Source organism: Neolamprologus multifasciatus, chromosome 19 (assembly GCF_963576455.1).
Source record: "Neolamprologus multifasciatus chromosome 19, fNeoMul1.2, whole genome shotgun sequence".
NCBI lineage: Eukaryota > Metazoa > Chordata > Actinopteri > Cichliformes > Cichlidae > Neolamprologus > Neolamprologus multifasciatus.
The window spans coordinates 16,744,089-16,766,070 of NC_140457.1; the positions used below are offsets into that span (position 1 = coordinate 16,744,089).

The 21,982-nt window shown below is 42.9% G+C and overlaps 2 protein-coding genes and 1 long non-coding RNA gene across 7 annotated transcripts; all 3 read right to left on the reverse strand.

Moving 5' to 3' along the window:
* Window positions 1-504: 504 nt before the first annotated feature.
* LOC146496319 (tonsoku-like protein) lies at window positions 505-4,142 on the reverse strand. Of its 3 annotated transcripts, none has more exons than XM_085143996.1 (7): window positions 4,001-4,141; window positions 2,497-2,804; window positions 2,139-2,310; window positions 1,865-2,040; window positions 1,707-1,780; window positions 1,454-1,587; window positions 505-1,032 (listed from the first exon to the last, which is right to left on the reverse strand). In XM_085143996.1, exons 2-7 carry the CDS (start codon window positions 2,644-2,646, stop codon window positions 836-838), a joined length of 903 nt encoding a protein of 300 aa, XP_085000122.1. In that variant the 5' UTR covers window positions 2,647-2,804; window positions 4,001-4,141; the 3' UTR covers window positions 505-835. The 3 variants fall into 3 exon arrangements, with proteins under 3 accessions (XP_085000122.1, XP_085000123.1, XP_085000125.1); XM_085143997.1 differs by lacking the exon at window positions 4,001-4,141 and adding an exon at window positions 3,324-3,983; XM_085143999.1 differs by lacking the exon at window positions 2,497-2,804 and having other exon boundaries at window positions 4,001-4,142.
* Window positions 4,143-6,081: 1,939 nt separating this feature from the next.
* Window positions 6,082-9,720, reverse strand: LOC146496320 (tonsoku-like protein). 3 transcript variants are annotated; one of them, XM_085143993.1, is made up of 7 exons: window positions 9,578-9,718; window positions 8,074-8,381; window positions 7,716-7,887; window positions 7,442-7,617; window positions 7,284-7,357; window positions 7,031-7,164; window positions 6,082-6,609 (listed from the first exon to the last, which is right to left on the reverse strand). In XM_085143993.1, the coding sequence occupies exons 2-7, from the start codon at window positions 8,221-8,223 to the stop codon at window positions 6,413-6,415; spliced, it is 903 nt and encodes a 300-aa protein (XP_085000119.1). In that variant the 5' UTR covers window positions 8,224-8,381; window positions 9,578-9,718; the 3' UTR covers window positions 6,082-6,412. The 3 variants fall into 3 exon arrangements, with proteins under 3 accessions (XP_085000119.1, XP_085000120.1, XP_085000121.1); XM_085143994.1 differs by lacking the exon at window positions 9,578-9,718 and adding an exon at window positions 8,901-9,072; XM_085143995.1 differs by lacking the exon at window positions 8,074-8,381 and having other exon boundaries at window positions 9,578-9,720.
* Window positions 9,721-11,659: 1,939 nt separating this feature from the next.
* On the reverse strand, window positions 11,660-13,221 carry LOC146496321 (uncharacterized). The gene is made up of 4 exons (XR_014871102.1): window positions 13,019-13,221; window positions 12,861-12,934; window positions 12,608-12,741; window positions 11,660-12,187 (listed from the first exon to the last, which is right to left on the reverse strand). It is a non-coding gene; the product is annotated as an uncharacterized LOC146496321 (long non-coding RNA).
* Between the last annotated feature and the right edge of the window lie 8,761 nt (window positions 13,222-21,982).

Sequence of the window (21,982 nt, forward strand, 5' to 3'; positions counted from 1 at the left end):
TTTTGGAGTTACAGAACATTTTGTAACACGAAGAAACAGCAGTTTTCACCTCTCACTTGTGGTAAACGCTTGAAATATATTATGGAGAACGCGCTTTGGGAGCGAGAGACCCGGGTTGAAATCTAGCCAGTGGCAGTATCTAATATCTTTCCCCAATTCACTTTATAATTACAAATTCTCAACACTTGAAAATTCCCACATGTGTTCTGATCAAAACAGTGCAAGAATGAGCTCTTTAGCTTTTGATTTTCAACTTATCCACATTGACACTCCTGCATGTCACAAATACATTGCACAAAGCGCATCTGTGGCTGTGTACCATTTGTGGTGCGTTGGCTCCCTCTGCTGCTATGCGCCTCATTCAAATGTCGCCGCACATTTAAAAATGCAGGGTGTTTTTACACTGTCATAGATTCTAGATAGATTTCTTCAGAGACCTGAAAATCGCTGTGATTATTCACCATAGCCTGCTGAGTCTTACAGTGAAAGAACAATGTCAACGTATAGCATCGTCGGTTACTTTAATTGTGTTTGTTTTTTTTAATCAAATCCTACAAAACAGGACCATTGTGACACAAAACCTCTCACACACTAACACAAACTCTTTATACAGATACAGAGCTTTACATGTATAAATAAGGCAGACAAAAATGCATAAAACACAAGCTATCAGACTGTTGGTGGACACCATGTCACTTTATTTTGTTTTCATCTAGTTTCTTTTTGGTGTAGCCTCATTAAACAAAATGTTTATAAAAATGACCACTTTTATTATGAATTATTATGAAATTAATAATTCATTATTAATTATTTATTATGAACACACCTGCCACCCTCAAGTGGAGGTGGCAGAGAGGAGGCACTTGGAGTTTCGGTCGAGAAAGTGTCCGTGTGACTGAGTCCTGTCCCATCGCTGCTTCAAGGTCTGTCGGTCCAGCTTGTTGAGGGCCTGAGAGCAAAGACGGATATCCTGGACCAGCTCTGACAAACTGTCCAGGTCTTGACTCTCCCAGGGGCCAGAGACCTGACAACCTGCAGGTTAAGCAACAAAGAAACATTTTATTTCATATCCATAATTTCCATCCCACCCCCCCCCCCCCCCCTATAAATATTTGACATCCAAATGTAGCCTATTAGCTAGCATCCAGTAATGTTTTCTGCTCCATAAAATGGAAAATTAATTCACAACTAATCTTTTTTTTTTTTCCAATCTTTAAACCACACTTCTATATTGTAATGTCTGTGTGTGTACTCACCATGTAACACCTCTGTGCATACATACTAAATGTTCAAACTTAGAAATGTGTCAAAAGGAAACAGACTGATAGCAAGAAACAAACTGTTGCCAAGTACAACTTTGCACAGGTGATAAAAACATCAAAGAAATCCAAATTGTGAATTAGTGTGAAACTCCATGTCCATGGAGTATCTCCAAGTTCACACATATGCATACCTTCGAGGTTTAGAAGTGTCAGTGGTCGACGGGCCTCTCTGACAGACGCCAGGATGTTGTGAAGTCCCGCTGATGTAACAGACGGATTTCCTGACAGATTCAGACTCACCAGTGTGGGACACGACGAGAGGCACCTGTGAAATAATAATAAAAAGTCCAACAGGCCAGTAAAGGGTGACAATTTAAACAAAGGCAAAGCCCTAATAACATGAGTAATAACTGAGCCGTAGAAATGACGCCCTCACACACAAACCTCGCCAAGGTAGCTACGCTGCTGTCTGTCAGCCCATTTGCAGCCAGGCTGAGGTGGGTCAGAGAGCACTCGTCCTGCAAAAACACAAAAGTCTTAACCTGATTGCACAGTTATATCTTTCGACAATAAATGACATTGCATGATTTTTGCGTGCACACCTGTGACAGGACTTTGGCGAGGTGTTCCAGTGCCGGGTAATCAGCAGGCCCTCTGCAGACAGCTGACAGGTCCACGTGTGTGAGGCAGTGGAGGGGCAGAGTCTTTAACACCAGCTCAAAGCCGGTGGAGCCCAGGGGACTGTGGGACAGGCACACTGCTTTCAAATGGCCTGTGCCTGAACGTTCAGAAGATGTAAAGTTAGTTGCAGTTTTGCTTATGGGTGGGAGTTCAGTGAAGCTTAAGGCTTCAGTCAGCTGCTTGTTAGAGAGTCACCTGTGAGCACGCTGGCTAGCAGCAGTCGATGCTGCTGAAGGAAACGAGCAGTGAGGCCACAGGCCTGCAGAGACAGCTTGGCTAGCACAGGGCAGCAGGACAGCAGACAGGACAGAGACTCAGACACGCCGTCCCCCAGTGGGTTCATACTGAGGTCCAGCTCCTCCAGGCACTTTGAGTGGAAACGAGCAGAAAAAGCAAATGATCACGAGAGCCAATTCTCTCTGACAGATATCATTGATACGAATCAGGTTAGCTTGTTATTAAGATCTAAGGTAGTTATTAAGACCAGAGGTAGTTAAATACAGGTTAGATGGTAAACCTGGAGCTGCCAGTATTGGCTAGCTGAGGCCCTTACCGGGAATGCAGGTGCACTCTGTCCCTTTAAAGCATTTACAGCCTTCTCCAGGCCGTCCCCTGTAATGCAGTTGGCAGAAATGTCCAGCAGCTGCAGACGAGGCATGGTGAGCGTTGTGGCAATCAGCTCAGGGAGAAGATTGTCAGACATACTGTTTTCAGAAATTCGCAGCTCGGTGAGGCTGGCCTGAAGTTTTAGGGCACGGAGGAGCGGGCCGAGGGAAAAGGCGGCCAAACCGAGTCCGCACACTGACACGGAGGAACCCCAGTCCTGAACCTCACATAGCCGGGAGACACGCTTGTTCTCATCTACAGGTAGAAAGAGACGGTACTTCATAACAGAATACAAAAATGCACATTATTAAACCCCGATTCTTTTGTCCCCATGATAGAACACAGAAAACCGACTCATAGTGTGTTAAAACATTTATATTTCTTTTTATTCAATCATCTTCCGGAAGAGAGAGACCCCTGCACAGCTCAAACGCCAGTTGCAAGAGCTCTAACATTTTTAGCTCAACATGTGTCTTATATGGTATTGTTTCTGTACTTCAGACGTCACACACACTTTCAAACATTGCTTATATGGAAAGTTCCTCCTTTCTGTGTCTATCTATTAATATGCACTAAAACCTCCTGTTTTTTAGTCTGGGTGAGCACTTTGTGAGTCAAAAGTGGCCTTGCTCTATAAGCCTTCATTATTAAAGTACATAAAACAATATAATAAGGAAAATAAGGATATTGATTTCATTCATTTTAAAGCTCAGTTTTTAAAACCTTACCATGTAACTACAGCCCAGGCAATGCAGCAGCACATTAATGACTAACCTCGTATGTGGATGGATTATCTCAGTTGTTTGGTCCGTTTACAGCATCCTGCCATGCCACTGCATTTGTCCCTAACCATCGGGAACCCTCACCTTAACTCTTATCCAGTGGAAAAAAAGTTCCCGTTCATCACTGTGTTAATGTTATGCTAACATAGCTGTTTCGCTAGTCACATAGCACATCACTATATACCAGCTAGCCAAACTTCAGTAACCCTACAAACATCACTGCTGCTTACTTTCCTGTCTTCATGTATGTCGGAAGTGATAGCAGAGCTGTGCCTTTTAATTTGTTTTAGAAATCCCTCAGTCAGAACCTGGTATATTATATTTAGATGGAAACTAGCGAGCTAACTCTCTGCTAACTTCTAACTCTGTTACATTTCAGAAATTCTTTTTTCATGGATGCCTGGGTGTTAAACTTCATTGTTACACCTGGTAGAGCAGCCACACTGACTAGCATAGCGATTTTGCTAACTGAGGAGTTGGCAACACTGCTTGTATTCAGTGGTTGAGAGGAGGTGGCAGAAACACTTAGCAGGAAGGTGAAAAAACCCAGGACCACAGTGATACTGGGAATTCCACGGTGTTCACTGTCTTCAGCAACCTTTCAAGGGCCGGTTGAAGGGCTACAGTCTTATCATACATGTGCAGTGTTCCTACAAGCCATAAGGTTACCTTGAGTGAGGAAGATGATGATTTACAGTCCGTCTGAGTCCATAGGTTGATGTGCAAGCACATTTGTCCCATTCTCCACAGAGGGCAGTGACGCATAGGTGTGACATCAGGAACACTTAAGTTGCTGGGTTAGAGTGACAGCAGAAAATCAATCAATATTGGTTGTTATGGTTGCTATGGACGCCAAACACGCCACCCATTGTGCAACGGGTGTGCACTTTAAATATACCCCTTTTGCCCTGTGTTACAGGGCCGCCCAAGTGGCACATGGGATCGTGACAGGGCCCGTGGCGGAGATTGAAGACAGAGGGCAGCGGTTCGAATCCCATGCGGACCAATGTAGGGGACAAACAAAAAAATATTCCAGTGTCCCTGTTTCTGAAATTCACCTGCTAGGCTTGCTTACAAGCCTACAGGCGAGCCTATAGATAGGTTCACTCTGCTTTTTTACCACTGTCTCAAAATCTCTTTTCCATCAATCAATATTGCTTGTTATGGTTGCTATGGATGCCAAACACGCCACCCATTGTGGCTTTCTCAATCTTTTCTTCATGTCCGAACAAACGCTCAATTTTGCCTTCATTAACACAAATTATACATCAAAACGCAGGTATTTTTCTTGCCTTTCACAAAATGACACTGTCATTATTGTAGGAGTTGCCGTTTTCTTGCATATGGCCTCGAAGCAACACAGTTAAAAAAAAATGTCCACATTCAAAGTCTATGGAGACGGTTAGAGTGACAGCAGAAAATTGTGAGCGTTACACTTGTATGCGGCTTGAAGTAGGTACACATTGCCAGGGATGTGGTTGGCACGGCTGACTAGATAAGGCCTGGTGTCCAGCTAATGAAAAGAGGCGAAAATGGGGGTGCGGCTGTGCACGGGTGTGCACTTTAAATATACCCCTTTTGCCCTGTGTTACAGGGCCGCCCAAGTGGCACATGGGATCGTGACAGGGCCCGTGGCGGAGATTGAAGACAGAGGGCAGCGGTTCGAATCCCATGCGGACCAATGTAGGGGACAAACAAAAAAATATTCCAGTGTCCCTGTTTCTGAAATTCACCTGCTAGGCTTGCTTACAAGCCTACAGGCGAGCCTATAGATAGGTTCACTCTGCTTTTTTACTTACCACTGTCTCAAAATCTCTTTTCCATCAATCAATATTGCTTGTTATGGTTGCTATGGATGCCAAACACGCCACCCATTGTCGCTTTCTCAATCTTTTCTTCATGTCCCAACAAACGCTCTATTTTGCCTTCATTAACACAAATTATACATCAAAACGTAGCTATTTTTCTTGCCTTTCACAAAATGACACTGTCATTATTGTAGGAGTCGCCGTTTTCTTGCATATGGCCTCGAAGCAACACAGTTAAAAAATGTCCACATTCAAAGTATATGGAGACTTGAGTGAAAATGACAGCTGAAATTCTGTAACCGAGGCGTTTTCAACTCGTCATATCTTCTAGATGTATTTTTCTTTAGAGACCTGAAAACCGCCTTGATTTTTTTAAAAAGTTTTTATTAAAGCCTGCTGATTGTTACAGTGAAAGAATGATGTCGACAGCCCGTGTACTTTTGGAGTTACAGAACATTTTGTAACACGAAGAAACAGCAGTTTTCACCTCTCAGTTGTGGTAAACGCTTGAAATATATTATGGAGAACGCGCTTTGGGAGCGAGAGACCCGGGTTGAAATCTAGCCAGTGGCAGTATCTAATATCTTTCCCCAATTCACTTTATAATTACAAATTCTCAACACTTGAAAATTCCCACATGTGTTCTGATCAAAACAGTGCAAGAATGAGCTCTTTAGCTTTTGATTTTCAACTTATCCACATTGACACTCCTGCATGTCACAAATACATTGCACAAAGCGCATCTGTGGCTGTGTACCATTTGTGGTGCGTTGGCTCCCTCTGCTGCTATGCGCCTCATTCAAATGTCGCCGCACATTTAAAAATGCAGGGTGTTTTTACACTGTCATAGATTCTAGATAGATTTCTTCAGAGACCTGAAAATCGCTGTGATTATTCACCATAGCCTGCTGAGTCTTACAGTGAAAGAACAATGTCAACGTATAGCATCGTCGGTTACTTTAATTGTGTTTGTTTTTTTTAATCAAATCCTACAAAACAGGACCATTGTGACACAAAACCTCTCACACACTAACACAAACTCTTTATACAGATACAGAGCTTTACATGTATAAATAAGGCAGACAAAAATGCATAAAACACAAGCTATCAGACTGTTGGTGGACACCATGTCACTTTATTTTGTTTTCATCTAGTTTCTTTTTGGTGTAGCCTCATTAAACAAAATGTTTATAAAAATGACCACTTTTATTATGAATTATTATGAAATTAATAATTCATTATTAATTATTTATTATGAACACACCTGCCACCCTCAAGTGGAGGTGGCAGAGAGGAGGCACTTGGAGTTTCGGTCGAGAAAGTGTCCGTGTGACTGAGTCCTGTCCCATCGCTGCTTCAAGGTCTGTCGGTCCAGCTTGTTGAGGGCCTGAGAGCAAAGACGGATATCCTGGACCAGCTCTGACAAACTGTCCAGGTCTTGACTCTCCCAGGGGCCAGAGACCTGACAACCTGCAGGTTAAGCAACAAAGAAACATTTTATTTCATATCCATAATTTCCATCCCACCCCCCCCCCCCCCCCTATAAATATTTGACATCCAAATGTAGCCTATTAGCTAGCATCCAGTAATGTTTTCTGCTCCATAAAATGGAAAATTAATTCACAACTAATCTTTTTTTTTTTTCCAATCTTTAAACCACACTTCTATATTGTAATGTCTGTGTGTGTACTCACCATGTAACACCTCTGTGCATACATACTAAATGTTCAAACTTAGAAATGTGTCAAAAGGAAACAGACTGATAGCAAGAAACAAACTGTTGCCAAGTACAACTTTGCACAGGTGATAAAAACATCAAAGAAATCCAAATTGTGAATTAGTGTGAAACTCCATGTCCATGGAGTATCTCCAAGTTCACACATATGCATACCTTCGAGGTTTAGAAGTGTCAGTGGTCGACGGGCCTCTCTGACAGACGCCAGGATGTTGTGAAGTCCCGCTGATGTAACAGACGGATTTCCTGACAGATTCAGACTCACCAGTGTGGGACACGACGAGAGGCACCTGTGAAATAATAATAAAAAGTCCAACAGGCCAGTAAAGGGTGACAATTTAAACAAAGGCAAAGCCCTAATAACATGAGTAATAACTGAGCCGTAGAAATGACGCCCTCACACACAAACCTCGCCAAGGTAGCTACGCTGCTGTCTGTCAGCCCATTTGCAGCCAGGCTGAGGTGGGTCAGAGAGCACTCGTCCTGCAAAAACACAAAAGTCTTAACCTGATTGCACAGTTATATCTTTCGACAATAAATGACATTGCATGATTTTTGCGTGCACACCTGTGACAGGACTTTGGCGAGGTGTTCCAGTGCCGGGTAATCAGCAGGCCCTCTGCAGACAGCTGACAGGTCCACGTGTGTGAGGCAGTGGAGGGGCAGAGTCTTTAACACCAGCTCAAAGCCGGTGGAGCCCAGGGGACTGTGGGACAGGCACACTGCTTTCAAATGGCCTGTGCCTGAACGTTCAGAAGATGTAAAGTTAGTTGCAGTTTTGCTTATGGGTGGGAGTTCAGTGAAGCTTAAGGCTTCAGTCAGCTGCTTGTTAGAGAGTCACCTGTGAGCACGCTGGCTAGCAGCAGTCGATGCTGCTGAAGGAAACGAGCAGTGAGGCCACAGGCCTGCAGAGACAGCTTGGCTAGCACAGGGCAGCAGGACAGCAGACAGGACAGAGACTCAGACACGCCGTCCCCCAGTGGGTTCATACTGAGGTCCAGCTCCTCCAGGCACTTTGAGTGGAAACGAGCAGAAAAAGCAAATGATCACGAGAGCCAATTCTCTCTGACAGATATCATTGATACGAATCAGGTTAGCTTGTTATTAAGATCTAAGGTAGTTATTAAGACCAGAGGTAGTTAAATACAGGTTAGATGGTAAACCTGGAGCTGCCAGTATTGGCTAGCTGAGGCCCTTACCGGGAATGCAGGTGCACTCTGTCCCTTTAAAGCATTTACAGCCTTCTCCAGGCCGTCCCCTGTAATGCAGTTGGCAGAAATGTCCAGCAGCTGCAGACGAGGCATGGTGAGCGTTGTGGCAATCAGCTCAGGGAGAAGATTGTCAGACATACTGTTTTCAGAAATTCGCAGCTCGGTGAGGCTGGCCTGAAGTTTTAGGGCACGGAGGAGCGGGCCGAGGGAAGAGGCGGCCAAACCGAGTCCGCACACTGACACGGAGGAACCCCAGTCCTGAACCTCACATAGCCGGGAGACACGCTTGTTCTCATCTACAGGTAGAAAGAGACGGTACTTCATAACAGAATACAAAAATGCACATTATTAAACCCCGATTCTTTTGTCCCCATGATAGAACACAGAAAACCGACTCATAGTGTGTTAAAACATTTATATTTCTTTTTATTCAATCATCTTCCGGAAGAGAGAGACCCCTGCACAGCTCAAACGCCAGTTGCAAGAGCTCTAACATTTTTAGCTCAACATGTGTCTTATATGGTATTATTTCTGTACTTCAGACGTCACACACACTTTCAAACATTGCTTATATGGAAAGTTCCTCCTTTCTGTGTCTATCTATTAATATGCACTAAAACCTCCTGTTTTTTAGTCTGGGTGAGCACTTTGTGAGTCAAAAGTGGCCTTGCTCTATAAGCCTTCATTATTAAAGTACATAAAACAATATAATAAGGAAAATAAGGATATTGATTTCATTCATTTTAAAGCTCAGTTTTTAAAACCTTACCATGTAACTACAGCCCAGGCAATGCAGCAGCACATTAATGACTAACCTCGTATGTGGATGGATTATCTCAGTTGTTTGGTCCGTTTACAGCATCCTGCCATGCCACTGCATTTGTCCCTAACCATCGGGAACCCTCACCTTAACTCTTATCCAGTGGAAAAAAAGTTCCCGTTCATCACTGTGTTAATGTTATGCTAACATAGCTGTTTCGCGAGTCACATAGCACATCACTATATACCAGCTAGCCAAACTTCAGTAACCCTACAAACATCACTGCTGCTTACTTTCCTGTCTTCATGTATGTCGGAAGTGATAGCAGAGCTGTGCCTTTTAATTTGTTTTAGAAATCCCTCAGTCAGAACCTGGTATATTATATTTAGATGGAAACTAGCGAGCTAACTCTCTGCTAACTTCTAACTCTGTTACATTTCAGAAATTCTTTTTTCATGGATGCCTGGGTGTTAAACTTCATTGTTACACCTGGTAGAGCAGCCACACTGACTAGCATAGCGATTTTGCTAACTGAGGAGTTGGCAACACTGCTTGTATTCAGTGGTTGAGAGGAGGTGGCAGAAACACTTAGCAGGAAGGTGAAAAAACCCAGGACCACAGTGATACTGGGAATTCCACGGTGTTCACTGTCTTCAGCAACCTTTCAAGGGCCGGTTGAAGGGCTACAGTCTTATCATACATGTGCAGTGTTCCTACAAGCCATAAGGTTACCTTGAGTGAGGAAGATGATGATTTACAGTCCGTCTGAGTCCATAGGTTGATGTGCAAGCACATTTGTCCCATTCTCCACAGAGGGCAGTGACGCATAGGTGTGACATCAGGAACACTTAAGTTGCTGGGTTAGAGTGACAGCAGAAAATCAATCAATATTGGTTGTTATGGTTGCTATGGACGCCAAACACGCCACCCATTGTGCAACGGGTGTGCACTTTAAATATACCCCTTTTGCCCTGTGTTACAGGGCCGCCCAAGTGGCACATGGGATCGTGACAGGGCCCGTGGCGGAGATTGAAGACAGAGGGCAGCGGTTCGAATCCCATGCGGACCAATGTAGGGGACAAACAAAAAAATATTCCAGTGTCCCTGTTTCTGAAATTCACCTGCTAGGCTTGCTTACAAGCCTACAGGCGAGCCTATAGATAGGTTCACTCTGCTTTTTTACCACTGTCTCAAAATCTCTTTTCCATCAATCAATATTGCTTGTTATGGTTGCTATGGATGCCAAACACGCCACCCATTGTGGCTTTCTCAATCTTTTCTTCATGTCCGAACAAACGCTCAATTTTGCCTTCATTAACACAAATTATACATCAAAACGCAGGTATTTTTCTTGCCTTTCACAAAATGACACTGTCATTATTGTAGGAGTTGCCGTTTTCTTGCATATGGCCTCGAAGCAACACAGTTAAAAAAAAATGTCCACATTCAAAGTCTATGGAGACGGTTAGAGTGACAGCAGAAAATTGTGAGCGTTACACTTGTATGCGGCTTGAAGTAGGTACACATTGCCAGGGATGTGGTTGGCACGGCTGACTAGATAAGGCCTGGTGTCCAGCTAATGAAAAGAGGCGAAAATGGGGGTGCGGCTGTGCACGGGTGTGCACTTTAAATATACCCCTTTTGCCCTGTGTTACAGGGCCGCCCAAGTGGCACATGGGATCGTGACAGGGCCCGTGGCGGAGATTGAAGACAGAGGGCAGCGGTTCGAATCCCATGCGGACCAATGTAGGGGACAAACAAAAAAATATTCCAGTGTCCCTGTTTCTGAAATTCACCTGCTAGGCTTGCTTACAAGCCTACAGGCGAGCCTATAGATAGGTTCACTCTGCTTTTTTACTTACCACTGTCTCAAAATCTCTTTTCCATCAATCAATATTGCTTGTTATGGTTGCTATGGATGCCAAACACGCCACCCATTGTCGCTTTCTCAATCTTTTCTTCATGTCCGAACACACGCTCAATTTTGCCTTCATTAACACAAATTATACATCAAAACGCAGGTATTTTTCTTGCCTTTCACAAAATGACACTGTCATTATTGTAGGAGTCGCCGTTTTCTTGCATATGGCCTCGAAGCAACACAGTTAAAAAATGTCCACATTCAAAGTATATGGAGACTTGAGTGAAAATGACAGCTGAAATTCTGTAACCGAGGCGTTTTCAACTCGTCATATCTTCTAGATGTATTTTTCTTTAGAGACCTGAAAACCGCCTTGATTTTTTTAAAAAAGTTTTTATTAAAGCCTGCTGATTGTTACAGTGAAAGAATGATGTCGACAGCCCGTGTACTTTTGGAGTTACAGAACATTTTGTAACACGAAGAAACAGCAGTTTTCACCTCTCAGTTGTGGTAAACGCTTGAAATATATTATGGAGAACGCGCTTTGGGAGCGAGAGACCCGGGTTGAAATCTAGCCAGTGGCAGTATCTAATATCTTTCCCCAATTCACTTTATAATTACAAATTCTCAACACTTGAAAATTCCCACATGTGTTCTGATCAAAACAGTGCAAGAATGAGCTCTTTAGCTTTTGATTTTCAACTTATCCACATTGACACTCCTGCATGTCACAAATACATTGCACAAAGCGCATCTGTGGCTGTGTACCATTTGTGGTGCGTTGGCTCCCTCTGCTGCTATGCGCCTCATTCAAATGTCGCCGCACATTTAAAAATGCAGGGTGTTTTTACACTGTCATAGATTCTAGATAGATTTCTTCAGAGACCTGAAAATCGCTGTGATTATTCACCATAGCCTGCTGAGTCTTACAGTGAAAGAACAATGTCAACGTATAGCATCGTCGGTTACTTTAATTGTGTTTGTTTTTTTTAATCAAATCCTACAAAACAGGACCATTGTGACACAAAACCTCTCACACACTAACACAAACTCTTTATACAGATACAGAGCTTTACATGTATAAATAAGGCAGACAAAAATGCATAAAACACAAGCTATCAGACTGTTGGTGGACACCATGTCACTTTATTTTGTTTTCATCTAGTTTCTTTTTGGTGTAGCCTCATTAAACAAAATGTTTATAAAAATGACCACTTTTATTATGAATTATTATGAAATTAATAATTCATTATTAATTATTTATTATGAACACACCTGCCACCCTCAAGTGGAGGTGGCAGAGAGGAGGCACTTGGAGTTTTGGTCGAGAAAGTGTCCGTGTGACTGAGTCCTGTCCCATCGCTGCTTCAAGGTCTGTCGGTCCAGCTTGTTGAGGGCCTGAGAGCAAAGACGGATATCCTGGACCAGCTCTGACAAACTGTCCAGGTCTTGACTCTCCCAGGGGCCAGAGACCTGACAACCTGCAGGTTAAGCAACAAAGAAACATTTTATTTCATATCCATAATTTCCATCCCCCCCCCCCCCCCCCCCCTATAAATATTTGACATCCAAATGTAGCCTATTAGCTAGCATCCAGTAATGTTTTCTGCTCCATAAAATGGAAAATTAATTCACAACTAATCTTTTTTTTTTTCCAATCTTTAAACCACACTTCTATATTGTAATGTCTGTGTGTGTACTCACCATGTAACACCTCTGTGCATACATACTAAATGTTCAAACTTAGAAATGTGTCAAAAGGAAACAGACTGATAGCAAGAAACAAACTGTTGCCAAGTACAACTTTGCACAGGTGATAAAAACATCAAAGAAATCCAAATTGTGAATTAGTGTGAAACTCCATGTCCATGGAGTATCTCCAAGTTCACACATATGCATACCTTCGAGGTTTAGAAGTGTCAGTGGTCGACGGGCCTCTCTGACAGACGCCAGGATGTTGTGAAGTCCCGCTGATGTAACAGACGGATTTCCTGACAGATTCAGACTCACCAGTGTGGGACACGACGAGAGGCACCTGTGAAATAATAATAAAAAGTCCAACAGGCCAGTAAAGGGTGACAATTTAAACAAAGGCAAAGCCCTAATAACATGAGTAATAACTGAGCCGTAGAAATGACGCCCTCACACACAAACCTCGCCAAGGTAGCTACGCTGCTGTCTGTCAGCCCATTTGCAGCCAGGCTGAGGTGGGTCAGAGAGCACTCGTCCTGCAAAAACACAAAAGTCTTAACCTGATTGCACAGTTATATCTTTCGACAATAAATGACATTGCATGATTTTTGCGTGCACACCTGTGACAGGACTTTGGCGAGGTGTTCCAGTGCCGGGTAATCAGCAGGCCCTCTGCAGACAGCTGACAGGTCCACGTATGTGAGGCAGTGGAGGGGCAGAGTCTTTAACACCAGCTCAAAGCCGGTGGAGCCCAGGGGACTGTGGGACAGGCACACTGCTTTCAAATGGCCTGTGCCTGAACGTTCAGAAGATGTAAAGTTAGTTGCAGTTTTGCTTATGGGTGGGATGGCACATGGGATCGTGACAGGGCCCGTGGCGGAGATTGAAGACAGAGGGCAGCGGTTCGAATCCCATGCGGACCAATGTAGGGGACAAACAAAAAAATATTCCAGTGTCCCTGTTTCTGAAATTCACCTGCTAGGCTTGCTTACAAGCCTACAGGCGAGCCTATAGATAGGTTCACTCTGCTTTTTTACTTACCACTGTCTCAAAATCTCTTTTCCATCAATCAATATTGCTTGTTATGGTTGCTATGGATGCCAAAAGTAGTAATATACCTGCACTTTTTTTGCCCCCCCCACCCCCACCCCACACCTCCCACCCCGTTTGGTCGGATTCGTGCGTGTGCGCATGCGCGTTCAGATGTGCTCGGCGCATGCGCGTTCAGGTGTGAAAACACACCCTCTGGGCGGTATCGACTCCTCCTAGTGGGATGGCTTAGGTTATATAGGTATAAAAGTGATCCTTTCACATTCTAAGACCATCACCGCACAGACACATCGCGCTAAGGACCCCCAACGACTCACCGACCTAAGGAGCACAGAATACCATCTGTATCAACCATGACACCCAGCCAGGACATCGCCCATGCCACAGCCGCTCTAGGTATGTCTACAGGAGTATGCAGCCGGGGTCCTCAACGTAAAAAGCAACGCTGTGAAAATGCCGTAGATGGGACTGTATTTAAGTTAGAATATCGCGGCGCTGAAGGGTATGTGTATACCATTAAATATACCGAAGGGACAGTTGTGCTTAGTGTAGATTGTGGCGAGGGATTGTTTTGGGGGGAACCCCAAAGCATCTCTACCAAAAACTGGAAGCTCTTCCGGACCGTAGTGTGTGCGGACCTGGACAATGTGGGCTTCCCAGAGGTGTTGTATGTTTCCCAGTGGAACAGTGCATCAGGCCCTGAGCTTTACAGGGTTGAGGCTGATCGTTTCAATCGCAACCCTGAAGACTTTATTTTTCTCAGTGCATGTGATGACAGGGATAGTCTTATTGCTTCCAGAGGGCTTGAAAACTGGAGGTTAAATCCTTACCCTCTAAACCTTGAAGAGCGCACAAGATGGTTTAAGGACTTGTTTTTTATACAGTGGTGCGACTGGAGAGGTTTGTCGCGTCTGTTTAGCCAGATTGACGACGCGATCAAGAGGGACAGACTCAACACTGCGTACGAGAGTATTAGAAAACGCCTTGTTTTTGACGATCTGGCGAGTTGTCCGAAGACTGGTTTGCCTGCTACCCTGTGCAAACCTAAAATCATAAGACCTTCCGACAACTAAACAATAAACTGGTAGGTTTAATGTGAGGGGTGTGTGTGTGGGGTTGTGTGTGTATCTATGTGACAAATTAAGAGCTTGTGGTTTTCATTTTACAGAGAATGACTCGCCGTCGTGGGACCTGTCAGAGTCACCATCAATAGGGCTGCTAATCCCGACCCCCCAGACTCCACCACCCTCACCATCATGCTCACAGGACCCCCTCATATCAGACCTGTGGGAGGAAACTGTAATCGACATCAAACTCGCAACTCTCCACCTGTTGATGTTGGCGCTGAATGAGTTTCTACAAGAGACATGTTACGGATGCCAAACAGGCCACCCCAGTCAGGTGCAACACAGCTGCTTGCAGGAATTGTCTGAGTATTTCTTCGACACCTACTATGACGATGTGATGATAAGGCTCAAGACTGACCGATTCATCCCAGCCATCCAGCTGTTTGTACGCTCAAACACCACAGATGGGACTGGAACACAAATCCGCAGAGTTGCAGAACACCTCATGTGTGAACTGAGATCAGAGCGAAATATAGTATGCGCCATTAATGACAACATTGTGGACCTGCTAGAAGCAAGTACTTGCGCCCGACGTGTTAAACCAGCCATGCTCCGCATGATTGGAAACTACTGGGGTGGGAGACACCTGGTTTAATGTGTGCTGTTCAAGTATCCATTGTCTGTGATTGTGTCTGTGTGAAAATTAAATAAAAAGACGTGTTAACACCAACTTCTTAGTCATTTGTGGTTTGCACAGTCATGGAAAGCACATTGCATAAAATATATCATGATCCAGCCCATCCTGCGGGGTTGGCCAGTTTAAATAAGCTACGTATAGCGGCAGGGGAGGCATCAGGTGTAACACCTCCAATATCTCAGGTCAAACATTATTTAGAACAAGACGACACTTACACACTCCATAAACCTGTGAGGATCCATTTCCCCAGAAATAGAGTATTGGTGACAGGGGTCGACAAACAGTTTCAAGCCGATCTGGTTGACATGTGTGAATATGTGGCAGATAATGATAATGTGAGATATCTGCTAACATGTATAGATGTATTCTCAAAATACGCATGGGTTAGATGCCTAACAAACAAGACAGCGAATGTTGTATCAGCTGCTTTTGAGGATATACTTAGTGAGGGTAGGATCCCTGTGAAACTACAAACAGATGAAGGCAAAGAGTTTTATAATACAACCTTTAAACAGCTAATGGAGCGATATAATATCAAGCATTTCTCAACAGCTAGCGAGGTTAAATGCAGTATTGTCGAGAGATTCAATCGTAGCTTCAAGGGTAGAATGTGGAAGTACTTAACATCAGCCAACTCCCGGAGATATGTAGATGTCATACCAGATCTCACACAAGCATATAACAATGCTTATCACAGATCTATCCAAATGGCTCCGGCAGAGGTGAATAAGGATAATGAGAAGTCGGTGTTTAACGCGCTGTACAAAACGAGGCCTCAGAGGGAACTGTGCTTTAAATTTAATATTGGCGACACTGTACGAATATCAAAACTGAGAGGAAAGTTTCGAAAAGGATACGAGCAGACCTACACCGATGAGATTTTCACAGTCAAGGAACGTATAGGGAGACAGCCCCCAGTGTACAGACTAGCGGATCTAGCAGGAGAGGTATTGAAAGGGTCATTTTATGAGCCTGAGATACAACGTGTGGTTGTTGATGAAAACAAAACATTTAAAATTGAAAACATATTGGCTAGAAAAAAAGTGGGTCGGAAAAAGCATGTGCTAGTGAAATGGCTAGGATGGCCCGACAGCTTTAATTCGTGGATTCCAGAGAAAGACATCGTTGAGGCGTAATTAACTCAGATGACGCAGCTCTACACACATTCATTCAACACTGAGCATAGACGGAGAAAGCATGAATAAAAAGAACAACAACAATGCAGGCTTCTATGTAAGCCTCTTCTCGAATGCTTCGGCGCATGTTTACCCGGGTAATAAGATATCTAATTTTAGAACAAAGCTAGCAAAACCTATCGTTTTGGATCAGCCGTATGAGGTTGCTGTTATAGAGATACAGTACCCACGCATATGGATGTCTTTTCCACAATCAGATTCGCAAGTGGAAATTCATGACCCAGTCAAAGATGGAACCATCGCCGTAACCATGATCGAACTGTCTGTGAGTCATTATGCATCTGTGGAACAGATAATAAAAGAATTTAATTTTAAATGTCAGCAGTACCAAACCACTGGAGACCTTAAAATGCAATACAACACAGTTACTAACCATGCCTGTGTTATGGGACCTAGGGGCACTATTCTCACATTTAGAGGGAGACTGGCGGAAATCCTAGGATTCGAAACAGGAGAGCCGTTTGTACTTCATTATAAAAACACATATGCCCCGCACCCCGCAGACATATACGGGGGAAAATATAACATCTTTATTTATGCAGATATCGTTGATTACCAGCTTGTGGGTGACGCCCACGCGAGGCTATTAAGAGCTATAAATATCACGGACGATGACCGCCGCTTGCCTATTCTACAATTTGACAGCCCACACTACACACCTGTGTCAAAGACATTGATCGACGACATAGAAATTGATTTGAAAGACGATCGAAATCAACACATACCCTTTTTATACGGCAAGGTGTTTGTCAAGTTACACTTCCGACCGATAACCCAGCATTTTTGAAAAAAAGGATGGCCGTCTACAACACTGATGACTCAAAATATGTAAAATACTACTTATCACAGGCTGGTGGAGAGCTCGGAGGGTATGTTGGGACCAGTACGCAATATGGGTCAGGGCTGGGTGGGTTGTTCCGCAGCTTGTTTAGATTTGCTGTACCACTGTTTAAAAAAGGAGTTAGCATAGTCAAACCACACCTAAAAACAGCCGCATCGGGCATAGTGTCTGATGTCACATAACCAGACCCTCAACCACTAAGCAGGACGGTAGCGGATTGTATGTGTATACGCCCAGACCATCTAAGACCCCACCCCCAGTGCAACCGTTGTCTAAAAAGTAGTGATGGGATTTCCGGCTCTTTTTAGAGATCCGGCTCTTTCGGTTCGGCTCACTAAAAAGAGCCGGCTCTTTCGGCTCCGAACCGGCTCTTCAGGTTGTTTTGTTGCTTTAATTAATTTATTATTAACAATAATATAAAATTATGCACAAAAGGAATTACTAACGTAAAACAAAGTGGGTTTATTTATATATGTTTATAATAAATATATGCGGTGGCCCCTAGAGACAAAGCACTACAAACTCCAAAACACATTTCTAGCATGAACTGAACTTCCAAAGCAGAGCTACTAGATCACTTAAATTACACAATTGAAAGCATGTGTGTATTGTTTGTGTATTTATACACAGGCACTCATATATATTCAAATAATTTAAAACAAATGTTCATTTACCTGTTATTACCACACACCAAATCCGGTCGTTGGTACTTGCTGGCTTGTGTAGCCACTAGGTAACAAAAGCTCAACACTATCCTGGAGCACTTCTGTTGTCTTTTGTACGTGTTTTGAATTTTTACGTGCTTTTGAGTTTTTACGTGATTTGGAGTTTTTACGTGCTTCGGAGTTTTTACGTGTTTTTACGTGCTTCGGAGTTTGTACGTGATTTGAAGTTTGTATGTGCTTTGTCTGTAGGGGCCACCGTAAATATACTTTTATTTATTCACTCCACATAAAATGTAATAAATAAATCATATAATACAAAAACCAACTATTCACATTTCAACTTTTAACTATTTAAATTTTCAGCTTTTTCCTTTTAAACAAATTTAAAATGAAACAACACAAAACATAGCAAACCACAACACAATTAAATATAAATTAAAATATGAAAACAAAAAGAAGATGCATATTCTCTGTCATATGGGCCTGCATGAATAAACTTTCTACATCCTTTATCATCTGCAACCGAAAATAGTTGTGGATGATTACTTTACCTTTCTAATGTGACGTTGTTGTCCCTGGCTCTCTTTCTCTCTCTCTCCCTCCCGCTCTGTTCCTGTGCTACTGAGTAACTACCGCCCCTCCCCCCTCTGCCCAGCGTAAAGCACAAGGCTCGCGTGCGGAGTGAAGCGAAAAAAAGTGCGAGAGAGAGAGAGAAAAAACCCACGTGACGGCTCGCGATAAGGAGCCGGCTCCCGTCGTTCACTTCAAAGAGTCGGATCTAAGAGCCATTTCGTTCGCGAACGACCCATCACTACTAAAAAGCGTAAAACCACAAAACCTAGCAGGAGAGCTAGCAAACGGACACCGCCACGCAGAGTGAAAAGACCCAGAACCAGTCGTTCTAAAACTGCAGAGTTTGACATATTCTAAATGGCACTGTTACACAGTCATTCTGGAGAATGTGTAAAAACAGAGCTGGACCTGTTTACTGTTCCCTACACACAGACTAGCATTGAGAAAAGTACATTTATCGAAATCCCACCTGTATCTGCAATCACTGATGGAGGGCCGATCGAGTTTTACATCTCATCATCCGGTGAAGATTACCTGGATCTAAATGACTCATATATCTACACACGTGTGAGAATCACAAACGCTGATGGCTCAAACCTGGCTAGGGACGCTAATGTAGGATTTATTAATTATCCTGGATGCAGCATATTTAGCCAAGTTGATGTTAATTTGGGAGACCGCCTCATTAGTCAATCATCCAACACATATCCATACAGAGGTGTGATAGAATGTCTTATCAATTATAATAAGGACACTTTAGACACACAGTTCAGCACCGGGTTATTCTGTAAGGATACATCATCACACATGAATGACACATCTATAGAAGGAGAGAACCAGGGCCTGGTGACCAGAGGTGGCTACACAGCAAATAGCAGTATTGTTGAATTGATTGCACCAGTACATGCAGACCTGTTTTTTCAAGAAAAACTGTTACTTAATGGAATCGACCTGTCACTGAAATTTGTGCGCTCTAAAGACGAATTTGCTCTCATGACAGCGGATGCCAATGCATACAGAGTTAAAATTGTCTCAGCCAGTCTCTTTGTCAAGAAAGTTAGTGTATCACCGACCGTCAGACTTGCACACAGCAAGGCATTGCACCATGCAAACGCAAAATACACGGTAGACAGAGTGTCTTTAAAGACCTTCTCCATACCTGCAGGGGCTAGAATATCAACAAATGACAATTTATTTATGGGTAGGATACCTAAATTTGTGATCATTGCATTTATAGACAATGAAGCATACACTGGCTCCTACCAGCATAATCCATTTCATTTTGAAAACTGCGATATAGAATTTATGTCTTTATATGCTGATAGTCAGGCTTATCCTGCTAAACCATTCCAGCCCAATTTCCAGAGAAAACACTATACCAGAGAATTTTACCAGCTGATACAAACCACAGAAAGACATTTAAAGGACAGATCCTTAGCTATTACGCGTGCGGACTTTGGTAACGGCTACACTTTATTCTGTTTCAATCTGGAAGCTGACGAAGGACATTCAGGGAATGTGTCGTTAATTAAAACTGGGAACGTGAGATTGGAAACCCGTTTCAGAAATCCACTACCCCGTACAGTGAACCTCTTGTGTTATTCGGTATTTGATTCAGTCATTGAAATATCTAACATGAGACAGGTGCTCTTGGACTACTATTGAGACAAAAACGGTCATGAACACTATAGAACTATCAGCCGTGATCGGCAGCATTATCAATAAAAACACACATTTCCTAGGCGTGTTAGCCTATGATCAGCTAACCACTGAACGGCTTCAAAGACTCCCTGCTATGAGTATTGTAAACACCCACCCTTCTACGATGCCCGGGGAACATTGGCTTGCTGTTTATATTTCGAGAGACAGACGCGGTTATTTTTTTGATAGTTTTGGTCACTCGTTAGACAGTTTTCCCCCAGCAATAAAGATGTTTCTTCTAAAAAACTGTTCCACTGTTTTATATTCAGGAAAACAAGTGCAGAACGACTTCTCCATCACATGCGGTCAACATTGTGTATTTTTTTTATATCATGTGCAAAATGGTGTATCTTATGAGCGTGTGCTTAACATGTATGGGTCTGATTTAATTTGTAATGATGCTATGGTGTGTCGATTTGTCAACAACATACAACCTGTTGCTGTATGCAGTGATTACGTGTGTGTGCAATGCGGATACTGACATGTACTAATGAGAATAATAAAAACAACATGAGAGCATGATAATCGAGTCAATGGTATTTATTATCAAATCTCGTATATAAATATATAGATTTACAACATACATTGTTTAAACATAAATAAAAGAAATCAAACATTAAGCCGTAATAAAAAAGAAAAACATATATTTAACAGTAATAAAGACATAATATATTTAACAGTAATAAAATAAAACAAAACAAAACAATTTAGCAGCAATAAGTGAAAAAAACATTACAGTAGAAAAAACACCAAACAGCAAATATTTTTAGCAGAAAAACAATTTCAGGTGCAATAAGAAAAAACCTGAATTCAAAAATCCAACCACTCTACAGGACCCCCCTTTAATTTGTTTTTTTTAATTCTTTATTTTTTTTAGTGTACTATGTCGCAGCGGTCCACCAGGGGTGATCTTTTTTGGTGTGTGTTTTAAAAAACCAGGGTCTTCAGACAGTGTGTGATCGGTTTTATACATGGCGACGGTCTTACGTATGCCTGTGTTAGATATGGCTGATAACGGTACGTTTAAATCTGAGACAGCTTTTAAAAACTCTGTCCAGCCGATAGGTCTCAAACCCTCAGAGGGTGTGTGTGTGGTTGTGACGCCTTTAATTAGATCATAAATGTGTGAACCAGGGATGGTGTGTTTATCAACAACAATTTCGCCTTTGTCGTTGTAAGAGATCAAGTGTGGCGAACGGCTCACCGCTGATAGAATAAGTTCTGCATTCCTCCTACACCTTTTAGGTATGTGTGTTAAAACATTCTCCGCAACAAGATCCCTCACCCCTGCATCACCATGAACAGGCGATGTGTCCGTCGACTGGGGTTGCACATCCCTGTTAAATTGTTCAGGTAATGATAAAGACAATACATTCTTTTCACGGGCACCTTGTCTCACAAGGGTAAGGTATCTTTGGAGAATATCGCTGTATTTTTTAGCCTTCTCATACACATCTATGTCAGAATCTTGTAACACTTGTAACATCTCCTTGTCCAACTCGTTCTGAGACTGTTGTCTGATGCTGTCTGTTTGCTGCTGCTGCTGCTGCTGCTGTTGCTTTATTAAGTCCAACTGGTGTTGGGGTACCAAAAACATCTTTTGCACATGTTCCATTTTCACCTGTTTGCTATCAGACTGGTTATGAAAGGGATTGCAGCCCCTAATAGCGGCAGTAAAAACCCTCCAGATTGGTTGATTGTCTTTCTCTTTTTCAAAGTTTTTATTTTTTTGTCTGCAATCAGTCTGATTATTGATTTTTTCTTTTTCAGCTGTTTGTACTGCTGATTGGTCAG

Excerpts from the sequence above, each read along its gene's own strand:
- LOC146496319 (XM_085143996.1), bottom strand. The coding sequence starts at position 2,646 with ATGTCTGACAATCTTCTCCCTGAGCTGATTGCCACAACGCTCACCATG. Across the intron at positions 1,588-1,706 it reads AGCGTAGCTACCTTGGCGAG|GTGCCTCTCGTCGTGTCCCA; the intron begins GTTTGTGTGTGA and ends ATTATTTCACAG. Across the intron at positions 1,033-1,453 it reads GACACTTCTAAACCTCGAAG|GTTGTCAGGTCTCTGGCCCC; the intron begins GTATGCATATGT and ends CTTAACCTGCAG.
- LOC146496320 (XM_085143993.1), bottom strand. The coding sequence starts at position 8,223 with ATGTCTGACAATCTTCTCCCTGAGCTGATTGCCACAACGCTCACCATG. Across the intron at positions 7,618-7,715 it reads GCTAGCCAGCGTGCTCACAG|GCACAGGCCATTTGAAAGCA; the intron begins GTGACTCTCTAA and ends CTGAACGTTCAG. Across the intron at positions 7,165-7,283 it reads AGCGTAGCTACCTTGGCGAG|GTGCCTCTCGTCGTGTCCCA; the intron begins GTTTGTGTGTGA and ends ATTATTTCACAG.